Source organism: Otolemur garnettii, unplaced genomic scaffold (genome assembly GCF_000181295.1).
Source record: "Otolemur garnettii isolate 467f Iridium unplaced genomic scaffold, OtoGar3 scaffold00007, whole genome shotgun sequence".
Classification (NCBI taxonomy): domain Eukaryota; kingdom Metazoa; phylum Chordata; class Mammalia; order Primates; family Galagidae; genus Otolemur; species Otolemur garnettii.
In genome coordinates this window covers 5469144-5484662 of record NW_003852402.1, presented here as the reverse complement: position 1 = coordinate 5484662, position 15519 = coordinate 5469144, and the positions used below count along the sequence as shown (strand labels likewise).

General features: G+C 55.2%; 1 protein-coding gene across 2 annotated transcripts in view; it reads right to left on the bottom strand.

Annotated features, from left to right (window-relative positions):
• The window catches only part of SCUBE1 (signal peptide, CUB domain and EGF like domain containing 1), a 114555-nt gene that overhangs the window by 39379 nt on the left and 59657 nt on the right, over positions 1-15519 (bottom strand). Inside the window, exons 5-7 of one of the 2 annotated variants that reach the window (XM_023509363.1) lie at positions 12451-12576; positions 8247-8363; positions 5636-5725 (exon numbers count right to left, since the gene is read on the bottom strand). In XM_023509363.1, the coding sequence (XP_023365131.1) occupies positions 5636-5725; positions 8247-8363; positions 12451-12576 (333 nt within the window). The remainder of the gene's footprint in view (positions 1-5635; positions 5726-8246; positions 8364-12450; positions 12577-15519) is intronic. The other variant, XM_003783128.3, reaches the window with a different exon arrangement.

The window sequence follows — 15519 nt, the reverse complement described above, 5'->3', positions numbered from 1 at the left end:
GAGGAGTTGGCAGAGAGCCGGCAGCCAGGCAGGAGGAAGCAGGTGTGTCCAGATGAGAAATGGCTGTGTAGGTATGTGAGGCTGGACCCAGCCTGAGTCCCCTATGTATCAGCCGTTGTTACCATAATGCCACCGTCCTCCCATCTTCCCTGGCCTTCCCATTCTCCAAGCCCTTTGGCCCCCTGCCTGCAACTCCCATGATGAAGTAGCCCTGTAGGGAGCACTGGCCTGTGTGCCAGGCCCTTCCTTCCTTCTCTCTCCTCGATTCCTCTGAGGTTGGCAAGGTGAAACGGATCGTGCCCATTGGATGGGTGGAAACCCCAGGCTCAGAGGGGAAGGTCACTGCTCTGTGGGCTGCAGCAGAAAGCCTCCTCCCTCTTCCTCTTCCCAAAAAGATAAGGGGCCCTGAGTGTAGCCAGGAGGCTCAGGGTCAGCTGCCTCCTCACACCCCTGAGGGCTTGGCTGGGGGTGACCAGGACAGATGGCTGGATGGTAGGAGACAGGCTTAGGGGACAAAGGGCCAGGGAAGACCAAGATGCCAGCTGGGTCCTGTCTGCTCACCTGCAACTCAACTCCTAGTGGCTTCCCTTGCCACTGCCTGCGCCTTCTCTGTGTCCAGCCACTCCAGACACTTCCTGCCGTTAGCTCATCTCATCCCCGATAGCTCTGGGCAGTGCCTACTGTTGTGATCCTCAATTAACAGGCCAGGGGAGGAACTGAGCTGCCTTTCTGTGATAGTTTCCTCCTTTCCAAATCACTTTCAGCAGGGTGGCCATGAGGCTGAAGTGAAGCCTGGGAGGAAGGCGAGGCCCAGAGTGAGCAGAGGCTGCCAGTCAACTCTGGACGGGCTGGTTGTGGACGCTGATCTAGTGCCCAGAGGAGGGACTCTCAAGGCCTGGAATGGCCCACTGTGCTCCTGACAGGGGCCTGGACTTGGGCATCCGCAGGGCTCAAACACTGGCCCAGACTGCTGTTTACTGACCGTCTGGCCTCCCTTCTCAGGGCCTCAGATTCTTCCTCTATAAGATGGGGACAGTTGCCTTACAGGGCTGTGGGGAGACTCACTGCTGAGCTGGCTGGAAAGTCCTTTGCCAACTGTAGAGTGATGCAGTGATATTGGGGAGGTGGAAGAGCTCAGCAGAGGGGTGGCTGAGAGGCATGAGGCTGCCTAAGGCAAGAGGGGGACAAGAGCGGCCCTCCTGAAGGGGGCAGGTTGCATTCCACACACTCAGGACTGGGTTTGGAGCCCCTACTGTGTGCCGGGATATCTGCGGGCCTGGGGCTGAGCCAGTGAGGAGGGCAGGTGTGGGCTCCACCTTAAAAGAGGTTCTCCCAGCCCAAGTTCAACCATCTGGGAATAGGCCCCTGTACAGGCAGAATAATGGCCCCTCATACGTCCATGTCCTGACCCCAGGACATTTGATTCTACATGGCAAAAAGGACTTTCTTTACAGATGTAAGTTAAGAACCTTCAGATGGGGTGGGGGTGCCTGCATTGCCTGGGCCTAGTGAGCTCACCAGTGATCCTTAAATGTGGCAGAGGGAGGCAGAAGAGGTGGCCCAGGGACACAGAGGGTGGACCCCAAGCCAAGAAATACAGGCAGCTCTAGAAGCTGGTAAAGCAAAAAATGGGGTTCACCCAGGAGCCTGCAGAAGGAGCAGCCCTGCCGGCACCACAGCAGAGCCCAGGGAGCCCCACGCCCAGTTTCTGACCTACAGAACGTGATAAACGTGCGTTGTTTTAAGCCACTAAGATTGTGGTGATCTGTTAACAGCTGCAATAGGGAATGAAGGCCCCGTCTGCCTTCAGGCTGCTTCTGGGAGGGGAGCCAGGCTGAGATCCTGCTCGCAGCCTCCTGTCAGCTGTAGGCCAGGCCCAGGAGCCCATGGTGAACCCCAACTTCGTACCTTGGCTGGGCACTCATGTGTTTCACATGAGTTAAGTCTACCAGATCCTATACCTCCAAACATTTTAATCAATTTTCATGGGATTCTAAAGCTGGTTACATGTCTTGAGGTCTCTTTAAAATAAACATAACTTATCCTGTGCTTAGTGACTGGAGTGATTATTATAAGCAGCAATTGTGGGGGTGCCTCTGAGAGTCGAAAGAGAATAGCTCTCTGGAGGTTGTTCTCTGTTCTGTCCACACTACTGACTGCTGCTGGGAGCACGCCCTTCCCTGCTGGGGCCAGAATCCTGCCCTGTGTTGACCATGTCCTGCATGGCTGTAGCCACCAAGCCCTCTGAGCCACGGTGGCCTCCCCTCTGTGCCTTTTCACAGAGAGGACCACTTGTGCACCCTGGTGCTCCCAGGGGACAGAGAGCTGAGTGCCCGTGGGAGCACAGACTCGCTGCAGGTAACACTGTAAGATTTCAGGCCCTGCTGTGTTCATGTCACTTCCTGTCCATGTCCTGCTGCTCTTGGTTTCTAAACTGGGAACCTTATGACCAAAATGTCAGAACTTAGGCTAACAACGAGCAGGCAGCTTTCAAGAAAGGAATGGAGAGGTTCAGGGATGGGTGAAGACCTTGGTTTGGGCTCATGTATTTTGTGCCTTGTATTTCTTGCTTCTGTCCTGGCTCTTGGCTATGTTAAAAGGACAGGCTGCTAATTAAGTGACTTGCAGACATGTAAGGGACTGTGACCTTGTCAATCTGGGCACAAAATATTTCCAAAATAGTTCTGATTCAAACAGCTGGTAAGAGCGTATAAAACCTGAATTCTGCATCTCCTCTGGGGGAAGCAAGTTGGAAGAGGAAGCCTGTAACACAGAGCTGTGGCACCGAGGCCACTCACCCTCCAGGAGACTCTGATGGCTTGTCGGTCCAGAATGGAGGGTGTGACCCTGGACACCTCACAGGGAGACCAACAGAGATGGGTGTGTGCCCAGAGGTTCACAGGGCCCTGGGAGCCCTTTGCCCTGAGCTCCCTGCATCTGCTCACTTCCTAGGGGGCAGGCAGGGAGTCCCCTCTCCATCTTCTCCTACCCTCTCCAAAAATAGACCCTAAGCACTGGGGATACTTGGCCTTTCAGGGCCAGAAGGAGCCTGCAGGGCCTCTTAGCTACCACATGACTAGAACCCCTGTCCCAGGGCTCCACCAGGCCTTGCCCAACTCCCAGTCCTCTCTCACACCGTCTCTGTCCTCTTGTGGAGCTAGCCAGTGCAGTGGTTCAGGGCATTGATGGGAGCCCAGCGGCCCAGGGTATGATCCTGCCCTGCAGCTCTTCAGCATCTCACCTTCCCCCTCTCCTGCTGGGTCCTTTCTCCTCTGCCTGTCCTGCCACATTCTCCACCTAGGGTGCCAGACAAGGCTCAGGCTACCCACCAGCCCCGGGGACTGTCGGGATGAGGTGCTTGTGCTCTCTCCCGTAGACCGCCTATCCTGGCAGCATTAACAGATGTGCCTGACCAGCTCCGAGTGCCCTCCCTGTCCAGGCCACTCTGTCTACACAGGGCCTGGCTCTGAGTGATGCCCAGGTGGGCTCTGACCAGCATGGGACACAGGTAAGATCACCTCCCTGGCTCTCTGTGTTTTGCCTCTATTAATACAGGGTGGGGGCAGCCACACCTCCTTGGGGCAGGTCTTTATCACACAGGTAGCTCTCAGAGGAGTCAGGAACTCAGAATTGTGAGCTCCTGAGATAGGGGTTCCCCTGTGTTCTAGACTTGGGGCCCCATGATCGACCTTTCAAGTTGAGTCTGGCCCCTTGGTTCTGAGTGTGACGTGGCTGTTGGCCTCGTCCCCTTGTTGCAGGCAGAGGGGGGAGCAAGACCCTGGGGGACAAGACAGGCTCTAAGGGGGTGAGCTGGGGGGATTCTGATAATCAGAGAGGTGGGCACGCTGGGAGCCACTTCCTTGATTCCTTCCCCATTGCCTGGCACTGACCCCCTGAAGGGACTCCCATCTTCCCCCAAGCCCAGGTGAAGTAGCCTGTATTCTCAGGGCCTCCTTCCTCCCTAACCTGCTCCAGGGTCTGGTCCTGGGCTGTGTTCCCTAAACTCTGATTACAAAAAGCAAGCAGAGCCCCCTCCCCTTCACACCAATATGGCTTGGCCTCTTCTGCCATTCCAGGAAGGGCATGGGGTACCTGAGGGGTCTAGCTCCTTGTCCTACCCTCTCTGGGGATGGACAGTACTGCCTACCTCTCCTAGTAAGTGACGCTGAAGGCCATGGGCTCCCTGAGACCTGAGCACGGCCTCAGAACACTGACAACTCTGGGCTCCCACAGCCACTTCCAGCCACCTTTTCCGGAAAGTCCACAGTGCTAACTAGAGCCTTCTGGAAGTTATTGGTCATATTGGTTGGCTGAGGCCTAGGATGGAGGCTCCAAGCCCGTTTCCTCTGCCACTTCCAGCTCTGAGCAGGTTGACCCAGACTGCTCACGTCAACAAGACAGCCCTGTCCAAAGGAGCTGGGGAGAGCCGGCACCCAGCCTGAGCTCATCCTGTGCGTGTGTGCAGAGGACGGCAAGGCTCTGATCTCTCTCCAGCCCTTAGTGTTCTCATCTGCGGAATAGGGACACACATACCTGCCCTGCCTAACAACGTTCACACCATCAGCCAGGCCCATAGCTCCTTGCTCCTCAAAGCCCCCCAGAGGCAGGCCGCCTCGAGCTTTCTCACCAGCACTTCTCTCCTTGTGCCCCTGCCCCGTGGCCTCCTGCCTGCTTCCTCTCTGCATGCCTGAGCCCCTCTAAAGTCTATTTGTGGTCCATAAAACTAGGCGACCTCTCTGGGACCTTCCTGTGATCCCAATACTTGAGACAACCCACAAGGCCATGACCTCTGGGCTGAACTCGGCTAGGTGAGGTGGTGTGTGACCTTGGGCAAACCAGAGCACCCCTATGAGCCTCAGTTTCATCCTCTGAAGAACTGCACTACCCAACCCCACAGCTGCCAAGAGCCGCAAAGAAGGTTTCAACAATCCCAGGTGACTATAGCTCTGCTCAGGAGGCCCCAGGCAGCTGGGATAGCCAGAGGCCAGCAGCCCTGGAGCCGTGGAACTGACTGATGGACAGTGGGATGAATGAATGAGGAATCAGCCCTGCTTTTCTGCTATGCAGACTGGGCTCTGTCCAAGAACAGTGATCACCTCCTCCACTCCCCCTTCACTCTGGCCCTGGGTCAGCCCTGCCAGCAGCCTCCCAAGACACTCTGAGCGGCGCCTGGAAATGAGGTGGCTTTTTCCCTGAGAGGTACCACGTACTAGAGGTCCTGGGCAGTGGCTTGCCTGCCCTGCCAGGGGAGGAGACAGGTAAGGACCCCCTTCTATTTGGCCGCCTCCTCTGTGTTGCTCTGCTGACCCTGGGGGCCCGACGGAAACATGGGTGTCTCCTGCAGGTAGGAGCTTTACAGCAGATGTCTCCTCATGTGCATGGGCCCCCAGATGCAGACAGCAAATGCGTGTGATGGAGGGAACGAACTTTAAAAAGGAAAAAATGAGTTCACACCTGGAGTGGAGCCCCCCCACTCACACACAACATACGTGACTACACACACGTGGGCACACCCACAACACATAGACACATGCCAGCACACACAGTCACACCCACACGCGCCCAAGGCGCGCGCGCACGCGCACACACACACACACGTGCAAGTACGACAAAGGAAGTGGAAGAAAAGTGTTACCCATGAGGAGCCGCCGTTTCACCCGCTTGTCCACATCAGCTACTGACGTGGCATTGAACTGAGAGCGCTCAATTGCAGCCTCATCCTTCTCTAAAACACAAGTAAGGGACAAACATGGAGCCGGTGGTTAATGACAGCCCACTTCCCGCGGCCCGAGACAGCCAGCCTCTCGGCGTGGCGCACACAAGCCGACATGGCAAGCTGAGCCAGCACAGCGTCCTCACCGAGGGTAATCCCAGGAACCTCCAGGTGGGTGTGTTCGGGACAAAGCGAGAGGCAGCAAGGGTAGGGGGACGTGCAGAAAGGGAGGAATGACCACAAAACGCCCCAGGGCACAGATGGGACTCGGGTGTGAGCCAACAGAGGTGGTGCCAGCTGAGGCTGAGGCCACAGAGCAGACAGCACCTCTGAGGTCTCACGGAGACAGGCGGTTACAGCCCTGGCTCAGGCTGGAGAGGCAAGCACAGGACGGGGGACAGGGACAGAGCCGCAAGGTCCGGTGATGTATGTGCCTGGGATGGCAAATGCCCTGTCACAAGGATGTTAAGTGTGCCAAACACTTGTGCAAAATTAAGAACAAAACATGCAGAGGGACACACACACACGCGCACACAACAGTGGACCCAATCAAACAGACAGGAAAACCATGGGACCGATTCGGGCAGCGCTGGTTGCCTGCTTGTCTATAGAGGACGAGAGCTGAACATTCGGCTGCCCGACAAGGGGCTGCAGACAGGGCCACTCATGTTAGGAGTGTGTGGAGGAGCACCGGCCGGCCAGGGTGGCCAGGGTGTGCCCGTGGGGCATGCGGGGTGAGCTGGCTGGGGCCTCTTTGCTCAGCTGGAAACGTGGACATTCGTTCCCAAGGGGGGGACTGATGAGCAGAGCAAAGTCAGATGAAAGGGGCTTATCCCGGCAGGGAGGGAGCAGCGGCAGCGGGCACGGGAAGATGTGTTCTAAGGAGCGGGGAGGGTAGGAGGGCTCAGGAGGGACTTTAGAAGGCAGATCCAAGCGGGGACCTTCACATGCAGCAGACATTAAAAATAAAGAAATCAGAGAGGATGAGTCAGGCGGACAAAGACAGGATGGGTTAGACAAAGGCGGGGTTTGTCTGTCCCAGCAGCTGTTTGCGCTGGTCCAGCGGCGGCAGAGCCGTGCACCAGAGATGGCAAACCCTGAGTGGGACCTGAGCACACAGACAGAGGGAGACGCCCCTGGGCAGGACAGCGAGGGACAGAGGCCAGAGGGGAGGAGGTTCTAGATGGGATCAGGCTGCAATAGAGACACTGGTCTGAGACCGGGTTTGGCTTTTAATTTTTTTGTTCTGATTATTTGGTTGGTTTGGTTTGGCTTTTGGCTCTGAAAATAATTAGTGAACGTCAGTTTATCAGACAAGACAGGCAATCAGGGACCATCACCAGAAAAGCGAGAGGAATGAGATAAAAATGAAATTAAAAAAATGGTTGTCTGAAAGAGGAGACCACACAGAGGAAGGGGAACCACCGCAGGCAGCAGCGCCCTGTGCCCACAGCCCCAGACTCCCGGCGACGGCCTGGGACCCCCACCCGGCCCAGGGCCCGGCTCCCTGAGATGCGTGAGCAGAGTTCCAGGGGACAGGCCAGGAAGCCAACTCGGGTGCTTCTGTCTGCTTACCCACCCCACTCTGCCCCTGAAAGTCCCTCAAGCAATATCTTCCCAGTCTACAATGAGAAATGGGCCTTCTTAAAAAAATGTGCTAACTGATCTCAAGTTTGCTAACATTGAAGGAAAGAGGAGGGTAAACTCTGGGTATCAACTTTGAAACTTCTCTTTCTCAGTTAAAAAAATTTGTTGTTATTTCTGAGTGGGAGAAAAAAAACCCTACCTAGTGATTATGGCATGCAATAATCACAAACATTCAAGCTCCCACTGGATATGTGGACCAGGCAGAAGGAGGTCACCGAGTCATGTGACAGGTGAGGCGATGGGGCAGGGCAGCACCGGGAAGCCTGGACTTCCAACAAGACGGCAGTCCTGAGAGAGGCCCACTCCTTGAATGGAACAGCTTTCAAACCCCACAGGGGATTCACACCTCCTGTTTCCCCTGGGCTTTTGGACAACGATGACTTAAGGCAAAGTCCTGAGAAAAACCTCTTGTTTTGAGACTACTGTGGGTGGGCAGCTCCATCATGCAGCTTATGGAATCTGGCTGGGTGCTTTCCACATCAGGGGAGGAGACTCCTGTCCTCAGGGAGAGAAGATGCCCTGCTCAGGCACATATGCCTTCCGCCTCCCCATAGACCACTTGCCTGGGCCCACCTGCCACTTTGAGGACAAGGATATACAGAAGACCCCATTAGGCAGTTTCTGGGCAGGTGCTGCCAGGGAACACAAGTCAGAGAAGTGTGGCCCTGGGTGGCTGCAGGACCCTGGAGAAGCTGCCACAGAAAGCTCCCCTTGGGGTCACCTGCCATCTCTGTCATCACCATGGGCCTTCCTTCTGCTTGTTTCCTTTACGCTTCTTTCTGAGAACTGGGCACTCAGGGGGTACTGGCAGCTTCAGGCCACATGGTGCACCCCACGGGCGGCCAGGGTGATACAAGGGTGGTGCGCGGCAGAGCTGCCTACTTACCGATGCACGTCCGACCGTCTGAGTGGAGGGCGTACTTCTGGTGGCAGCCACACATGGGGCCCGTGTCTGTGTCCTCGCAGCTGTGCTGGCAGCCTCCATTGCCATAGTTACAGGTTACTAGTTAGGCCCAAAGTGTACCCATGGGTGTATAAACAAAATAATAAAAACAGTTAGTTTGCCAGTATTGGTTTTGGCTATGGGGAAAGAAAGGCCCAAGATGGTCAGCAGGCAGGATCATGGAGGCCTGCCAGGCACTGGACACACATTTCCTGCCCTTCAGCCCCTCCAGGTCTTCCCTGGAATTGCTCACTCTCGAGAGCTGAACTACATGGACAGAGAATGAGGTTGGGGTCATCTGGGCTTTGAACAGAGAGGCATCCAGCTGATGTGCCCAGAGGTCCTTTACGAAAGGGACAAGCCAGACACCTTTATCCCTCCTAGGGTGTGAAGCACTTTACAATTGCTTGTCTCAATGGGACAAATGTCTATTGATACCAGGACAAACTCAACAATGTGTCAGAGGAGAGGAGCTGGCAGGTCACTGGTTAGAGAAGGCACTACGAAAGGCTATGTGGAAGGATGTCCCCAAGGATGTCCACCCACTCCAAGTCCCAGTGGCATCTCAAACTCCACCCTCTCAAAGCCCTAGACTTCCGGGAGCATGGAAATGCCTAAGTAGACTTATGCAAATTAATGTAATCTGAGGTGCAGTTTTGAAAATGGCCCAAATAAAAAATGTGTGGCACAGTTCCTGATGCCTGTGGCAAGAGGATATAGTGCCCTTTAGCCCAGAGCCTCGGTGTCCCAGAGCCTCTGGTGTCCCAGAGTCTCGGGTGTCCCAGAGCCTCGGGCATTCAGAACACCAGCAACCTGCCCTGGCTGAAAGAGGGGCTGAACAGAAAGGAGTTAGTCTGAAGTAGAGAAAATTACAGATTCTAGTTTATTTAAAAGAAAACCCATCATCAGTTTCCAGGGCGAGAGAGATGGCCAGAGAACAGGTGATCCAGCCTCTCTTTGGGGGGGGGGGTGTCTTAGAGTCCTTGCTTCATCCTGCTAGCAAGACTGTACACCTGTCACCTGTGCACAAACAGTGCATGCAGGGTCTTGGGACAGTGTGTTTTGGGGTACCTTAACCAGTTGTCCAGAATTCCGTACACACTACTCTTTATTTACTTGGCAAAACCCTAGGGATGATCAAGCAAAACTAAATCTCAGACCAACCACAGTCAGAGGGGCAAGAATTCTACACCTTGAGAGTGTGAAGTACATTCGACTAGGTTGGCCCATTAGCATGGCTGGTACCACAGAGAAGTTATTTGGTGGCAAGTTCCCTGGGAAGGATCCCAAACATCTTGGAACTGATTCCTGCAGCCCCACCCCTCAGGCACCCCTCCTCTCACAAAGGACAACACAGAGCCCTCTGGGAGGCCTGCGGTGAATGATGGCAGGGTCTCCATAGCAGTGAGGAGGATATGAAGAGAGTGGCTTTGTGGGGACAGGTGTCTGCTCACTGCCCCAGATGCTGTCTTCAGCAAGCAGAGACTCTAAGGGGCTGCCCTCTCCTGCAGGGAATTGATGACTATCTGAAGGCAGGACTTGACTTCTAGGGTGAAATTTAAAGGGCCTGAAAAATGCTCCCAGAAACACAACTGGGGTTTCCAGCACAAAGCCCTCTGGCCCCTTTTTTCCAGAAGTGACTCTTCTCTTAGCACGCTGGGCCGGAGCCCAGCATGCTGAAGCCACCTCTTCTCATCTCTACAGCAGCCTGCCTCTCTGGCCAGGAAGAGGCTGAGGCTTTGTACAGAGCTCAGGTAACAGGGAGAGACCCAGGCGGAGCCTTGCCTTGGGCTGGACGCCCTGTGTCCTTCTGGGACTGAGAAGAGCCCTGTTTCAGAGCAGGGAGAAGCAGAGAGAACAGTGCAGATGGTTCTCTCCCAGCTCCACGGGGCTCCTGGAGATGAGCTGTGCCCTGAAAGTGACTTAAATGAGGACACAGCCATGCCTGAGACAAGGGAGGAAGTCTCCACTCAGGGCCCCTTGTTCTTTCCACCCAGGGGCATCTCACAGACTCCCAAGGGCCAAGCCTTCCAGTATCTGGAGAGCCCACAGCTCTCATGGAAATACCTGAGCCCAGCAGCTCTGGGGAGAGGGATGGAGACAGACTGCTCTGACCCTGGCATGAGGCCTGGCTCTGGACAGATGAGAGCCCAGTGGTCCCCTGGTCAGAAAGGCTGGTTAAGTCAGGTCTCAGCTCACAACCTAACTGGAAATCCAGAATTTCCTGGGCCACACATGACCCCAAGGGCTAGAGTGAAAGTCTCAGAGTTAAGGTCACACCAACCCTGCCTCATTAAGCACACAGAGGATCTAAACGTACACTGGCTGGGCAGCCACCCACGCAAGCCCTTCACTGGAGGCTTCAGGGCCACAGAAATCACACTAGGTTCTCAATACCTGGGCAGTGCCCAGCCGCCCAGTGGGAGTGTGGGACAGCTGTCTGTAAACCAGCAAACATTCGGGCAAGGTTTAGCAGCCTCCGACTGGGCAGGCGGGATGGGTGTTAGCTGCTCACAGAGCCCTGCCTCATCCCTGACCTCTCACAGCAGGCCAGCTCCTCAGGAAATGCTCTCTTAGCAAACTGTCCTTGTAGTGCTTGTCCCAGATGGCACTAGGGATGCAACAGTGGGCTGGTCCCAGCCACGCTGGCCCACAGCCCTCCGCTCAGAACAGGCTCTCAGCCTGTCCTCTGACTGGGGGAATGAACTGTCCTCTGGCTGAGGCTATCAGAGCCCGCTGCCTCCATGTACTCTTGTCCTTGGTCTTTAGGAAACTTGGATCAGGCAACAGGGAAGCCTGGGAAAAATGAAGTTGGCATTTTCTGTTCTGAAAGCGCCAGGTAGCAGGAGGTTTCTCTGCAGTGAAAGGAATCCACCTGGTGGTGAGGGAAAGGGGCCTGGCTGGAGTCCCAGGGCTGGGGCCGGGCGTTCCCAAATCCAGACTGCCCCTGGTCCTGCCCTTGGTGACAGCTACGTGCTTATCTCCGCTATCCCACAGGAAAAGGCCAGGGACACAGGAAGCCTGGACCACAGCTGGGGCGAAAGGAAGCACCTCCACTCTGGGGAATAGGTGAACCAGATTATGTTTGATGTGTATGTCCCAGGGCCCTGGTGGCTTTTTGAGGACAGTGTGAGTTGGAAAGGTGTGGCAAGATGCCCAAAGGAGAGCTGAGGACAGCTGAAAGGAAGAAGGTCTAACAAGGGCCCCCCGTCTTCTCCACAGAGAGAGGATGGCAAAAGGTCATTTTCTTTATGACAAGCCAGTCAGCCTCCCTCTCCTATTTCAACATCTAGGTGAGGACCACTTTCTCTGTTGAAAGTTAAAACTGGATGCCTCTGTGACATTTTTCTACATCAGAAAGTGGGCTTGGTATGAAACACCTGTCTCTGGCCAGAGATGAAAGGTGCTTCCAGTAGCCCCCCTCTGCTCTTTGCAGACAAAGGGCCAATGTGACAGCCATCTGGGTGTCCTGCTGCCTGGTGAGGACAGGCCTCATCCTCTCTCCCCCTTATGTGGCTGTCAGGCAGGTGTGCTGGGTCTGAAGCCTCTGAGGATTAGCTGAGTGTGCTCAGCTCTGTCCTGCTTGTTTCCTGACTGCCACTCCTACTGAGTGTGACCCTGTTAAGAGGCTGGACTACGCGTGAGCCCTGCAGGCAGATTTCCAAGCAGATCCTGCAATAGCACTGCTGGCCACAGGCCTCATTCCACCTAAATCTCTCAGGGCCTCTTAGTTTGCGGTTAGCCTTGCAGGGGTCAGAATGTGATCTTCGATCCTGGAAATAAGGTCAGCACAGCCCAGAAGGGACCCTAGAACCAAACTTCTTTCCCTTTTTGTACTGTCCCATCACTGAGGGCTTCCCAGGCCTGTGGAGAGACCTGGGAGTTTAGACCTCTGAGCCCCAGCCCCTCCATTCCTGCCGGAAGGTTCAGGCTCAGGGCCGTGTTGGTGGTGTCAAGTCTGGCGGGGAAACTTTGAGCCTGGGGTTCACTGCCTGCCCCTCACACCTCCCTCAGACCTGCCCTTCTCTCCACCCCTCCAGGCTGACAGCCCTCCCTGGCCAGGGTCCCGCAGGCTGGACAGACCCTCCACAAAGCAAAAGCAGGAGGCGCATGGGGATATCTGACCCAGTTGCCTCCATCTACCTACGTGTGCAGTCCTTCTGGTTTTGGGCAAGGTCAAAGCCGGGCCTGCAGTCGCAGGCCACCCCACCTTTGGGCGTCTCCCGGCAGATGTGGGCACAGCCATGGTCTTTGTTCATGCAGTTCATACCCTCTGGGAAGAGAGATAGACAAGAAAGGGGTGGGGACCAGGGAGAGGGAGGGAGAGAGAAAATTTCAGGCTGAAAAGAGGTAGCCAGATGATACATCACCATCAAACATTGTGCTCTTGGGCTCTATTGCACGTGCTGTGAATCCACATGTGAACACTGTGCGTACACCCTCACGGGCACACACTGTATATACTCACATGCACACCGTAGGTACATGCACGCATACTGTGCATATATGTGTGCACACTGCATACACATGTGCATACCTGTGCATGCACACACACACTCACGTGTGTCAGCCGCTCCCAGGGAGATCTCGTAGGGAGAAACCAAGGCCTGGGGCCTGGGTCTAGAGTTAGGCCTTGCTCTGTGAGCTGCACCGTACATGGTACCTTGGGACCTCTGGAGGCAAAGTCCCTGCTCTAGATTGGGTTACAGACGTGGTCTGTTGTTGAATTATTTTTGGGTCAGAGCCATTTGTGTCCCCCTCTCCGCTCACCATTCTAGGATACCACCCCCCCACCCCTGCAGACTTGATCGCCCTTCCCTGTCGGCCAGGGGCAGCTCAGACCCCCTTCCAGTGACCCCAGCTGATGTTTATCTTCCTGGTGGTTTGTGAGGAGTTTCCAGAATTTATGAGGTCAGGGATCAAGTGAGAGGTTGTAGGTCACAAGTCCATAAAGAGGCCAGAGGCAGAAGAAAGGGAAGAGCTGCTGTCTGCCGACAGACACAGCGGCTCTGGGACCCGACTCCCCACCACCCTGAGAAGCTACCGTGGGGGCCAAGCTGGCCTCAGAGGGGAAGCGAACGCCGCAGACAGCCCGCGCACACAGGGCGGCCTCCTTCTGCAAGGGACACCTGGCCTCTCGTGAGGCTCAATCTCAGCCTGGTCCACTTTAAACACGGGTGTGCAGCACTTAGAGTAGATTGAAAACACAAATACCGGTTGGGTGCGGTGGCTCATGCCTGTAATCCCAGCACTCTGGGAGGCCGAGGTGGGTGGATGGCCTGAGCTTACAGGTTTGGGACCAGCCTGAGCCAGAGTGAGACCTCTCTCTAAAAATAGCTGGGTGTTGTGATGGGGACCTATAGTCCCAGCTACTTGGGAAGCTGAGGCAAGAGGATCTCTTGGGCCTGAGAGTTTGAGGTTGCTGTGACCTGTGGTGCCACCACACTCTACCGAGCGCGACAAAGTGAGACTCTGTCTCCCCAAAAAAAAAAAAACAAAAACACAAACACCCTAGTAGTTACAATAAAATCAGACAAAACAGTGAGTAAAGCCCGCATCCCTCCGGGCTTCCTTAACTCCTGGCCTTACTGGATCCTCCTACCGTTACCATTCTTTCACCTGGACTGTGTCACCTCCTCAAATCAAATTGTTGGACCAACACAGAGTAAACCCAGCTAACCAAGGACAGGATTAGTAAAGCACTTTCCCGCTGCTGCTCCTCACAGGTCCACGTGGAGAGATCAACTCGCCCTTATTGCCAAGAGTATCTCTGTGCTGCTTGCTGTTTAACCACTGGCAGGGTGAGGGCTGAGTGGCAGCTGCCAAAGTCTGTGGTATAAATACTCTGACTGTGGCTCATATCAAGCTGCCAGGGAGATGTCACCAGAGGCAGAGCTGGGAAGAAACGTGCATAGCTGGCCGCCACCAGCTGAGACAAGCCAGCCCCGGCATGTGGCTTTCTTAGAAAGGTCGCTGTGAAGTCTGGCAGGTGTGAGTGTGACTCGGCCTCTGTTTGCATTGCAGACAAGTGCTTCCCTTCTCTGAACCCCCCGTGTGGAGTGGGCACGGCAACCTCTGGCTCCCAGAGGAGGGATGCAAATGGGTTTGGCCACGCAGGCAAGTGCAAGGCGCCAACAGGCGTCTGCCTGACGGGGGACTGAGTTCTGAAGGCCGAGGCCTTCCCTGCCGGATCTGCAGGGTGTAACTCCTGGGTGGCTTTCAGTAGAGGGACTTTCTCCTCCCACTGAGATATACTCAGTCTCTTATCAGGTCTTCTGGGAGACTGTGAGTGGTGGGCATCAAGAAGTCTCTCTGACCTTCATTAGTGGCCATGGTTAGTGGGGGCTCAAAGCCCAGGCTCTCCGGCCCTCCCTGCTGTCCAGCCTCTTCCCAGCCCCATGTGCTATCCTCTCACACATGCTCTGATGGCTTTCTCTCGCCATCCCACACTGCTGGCTGAGTTTCCCCCAGAGGTGTCCCTTCCCCCTTTGCTCCTCCATCCACCCGGGATACCCTCTCCTGTCTTCCCTAAACTAATTCCTAAGCCCGTCTCAAACTCCACCAGTTCCCTGAAGGTTCTTGATTCATGGTTATACTTCCCAAGTCTCCCAGCACTAGCTCCCCATGTCACTTTCCCAGGGCTGTTCCACAGCCGGTCCCAGATCAGGGCGGCAATATAATCTGTGCTTCTTCCTAAACTGGGAAGAGTCCAAGGGCCCTTGTTTATGAGTGATGAAAAGGGCTCATGAGTGATGAAAAAAGGGAGACTGAAGTCCATTTCCAGCCAGAGCAGCACAATTTACGAGAAGCTCTGCTAATCATCACTGGCCAGGGCTCTGCCCACGGGGAGCTGATGCAGGCCTGGACTATACATATGAAGCTGCAGAGATCACCCAGTTTTCTCCATCACTGTGGACTGGCTGACTAGTGCTCTTTCTTTGTGAGAGTCTTGACTTTAATAATGAGTGGAGATGCTGTTGCTGTTTTGGTGGCAAAGGATAATTTGGCAGTCATCAGGCATTACTTCCGACTGTAGCAATAGAGTTGCAGAGCTGGGAGGGTGAGCCTTGGTCCCATCAGCAGTCTGCCTGTCTCCAAGGGCTCTACACTAGTCCTTCTAGCCACTGTGGGGGAAGCGGAGGGGCTTGTCCTCCACCCCAGGACCCAGAGGCAGAGCTGAGGTGCTGTGTCAGTCCCTACTCAGCACTGTGTGCTG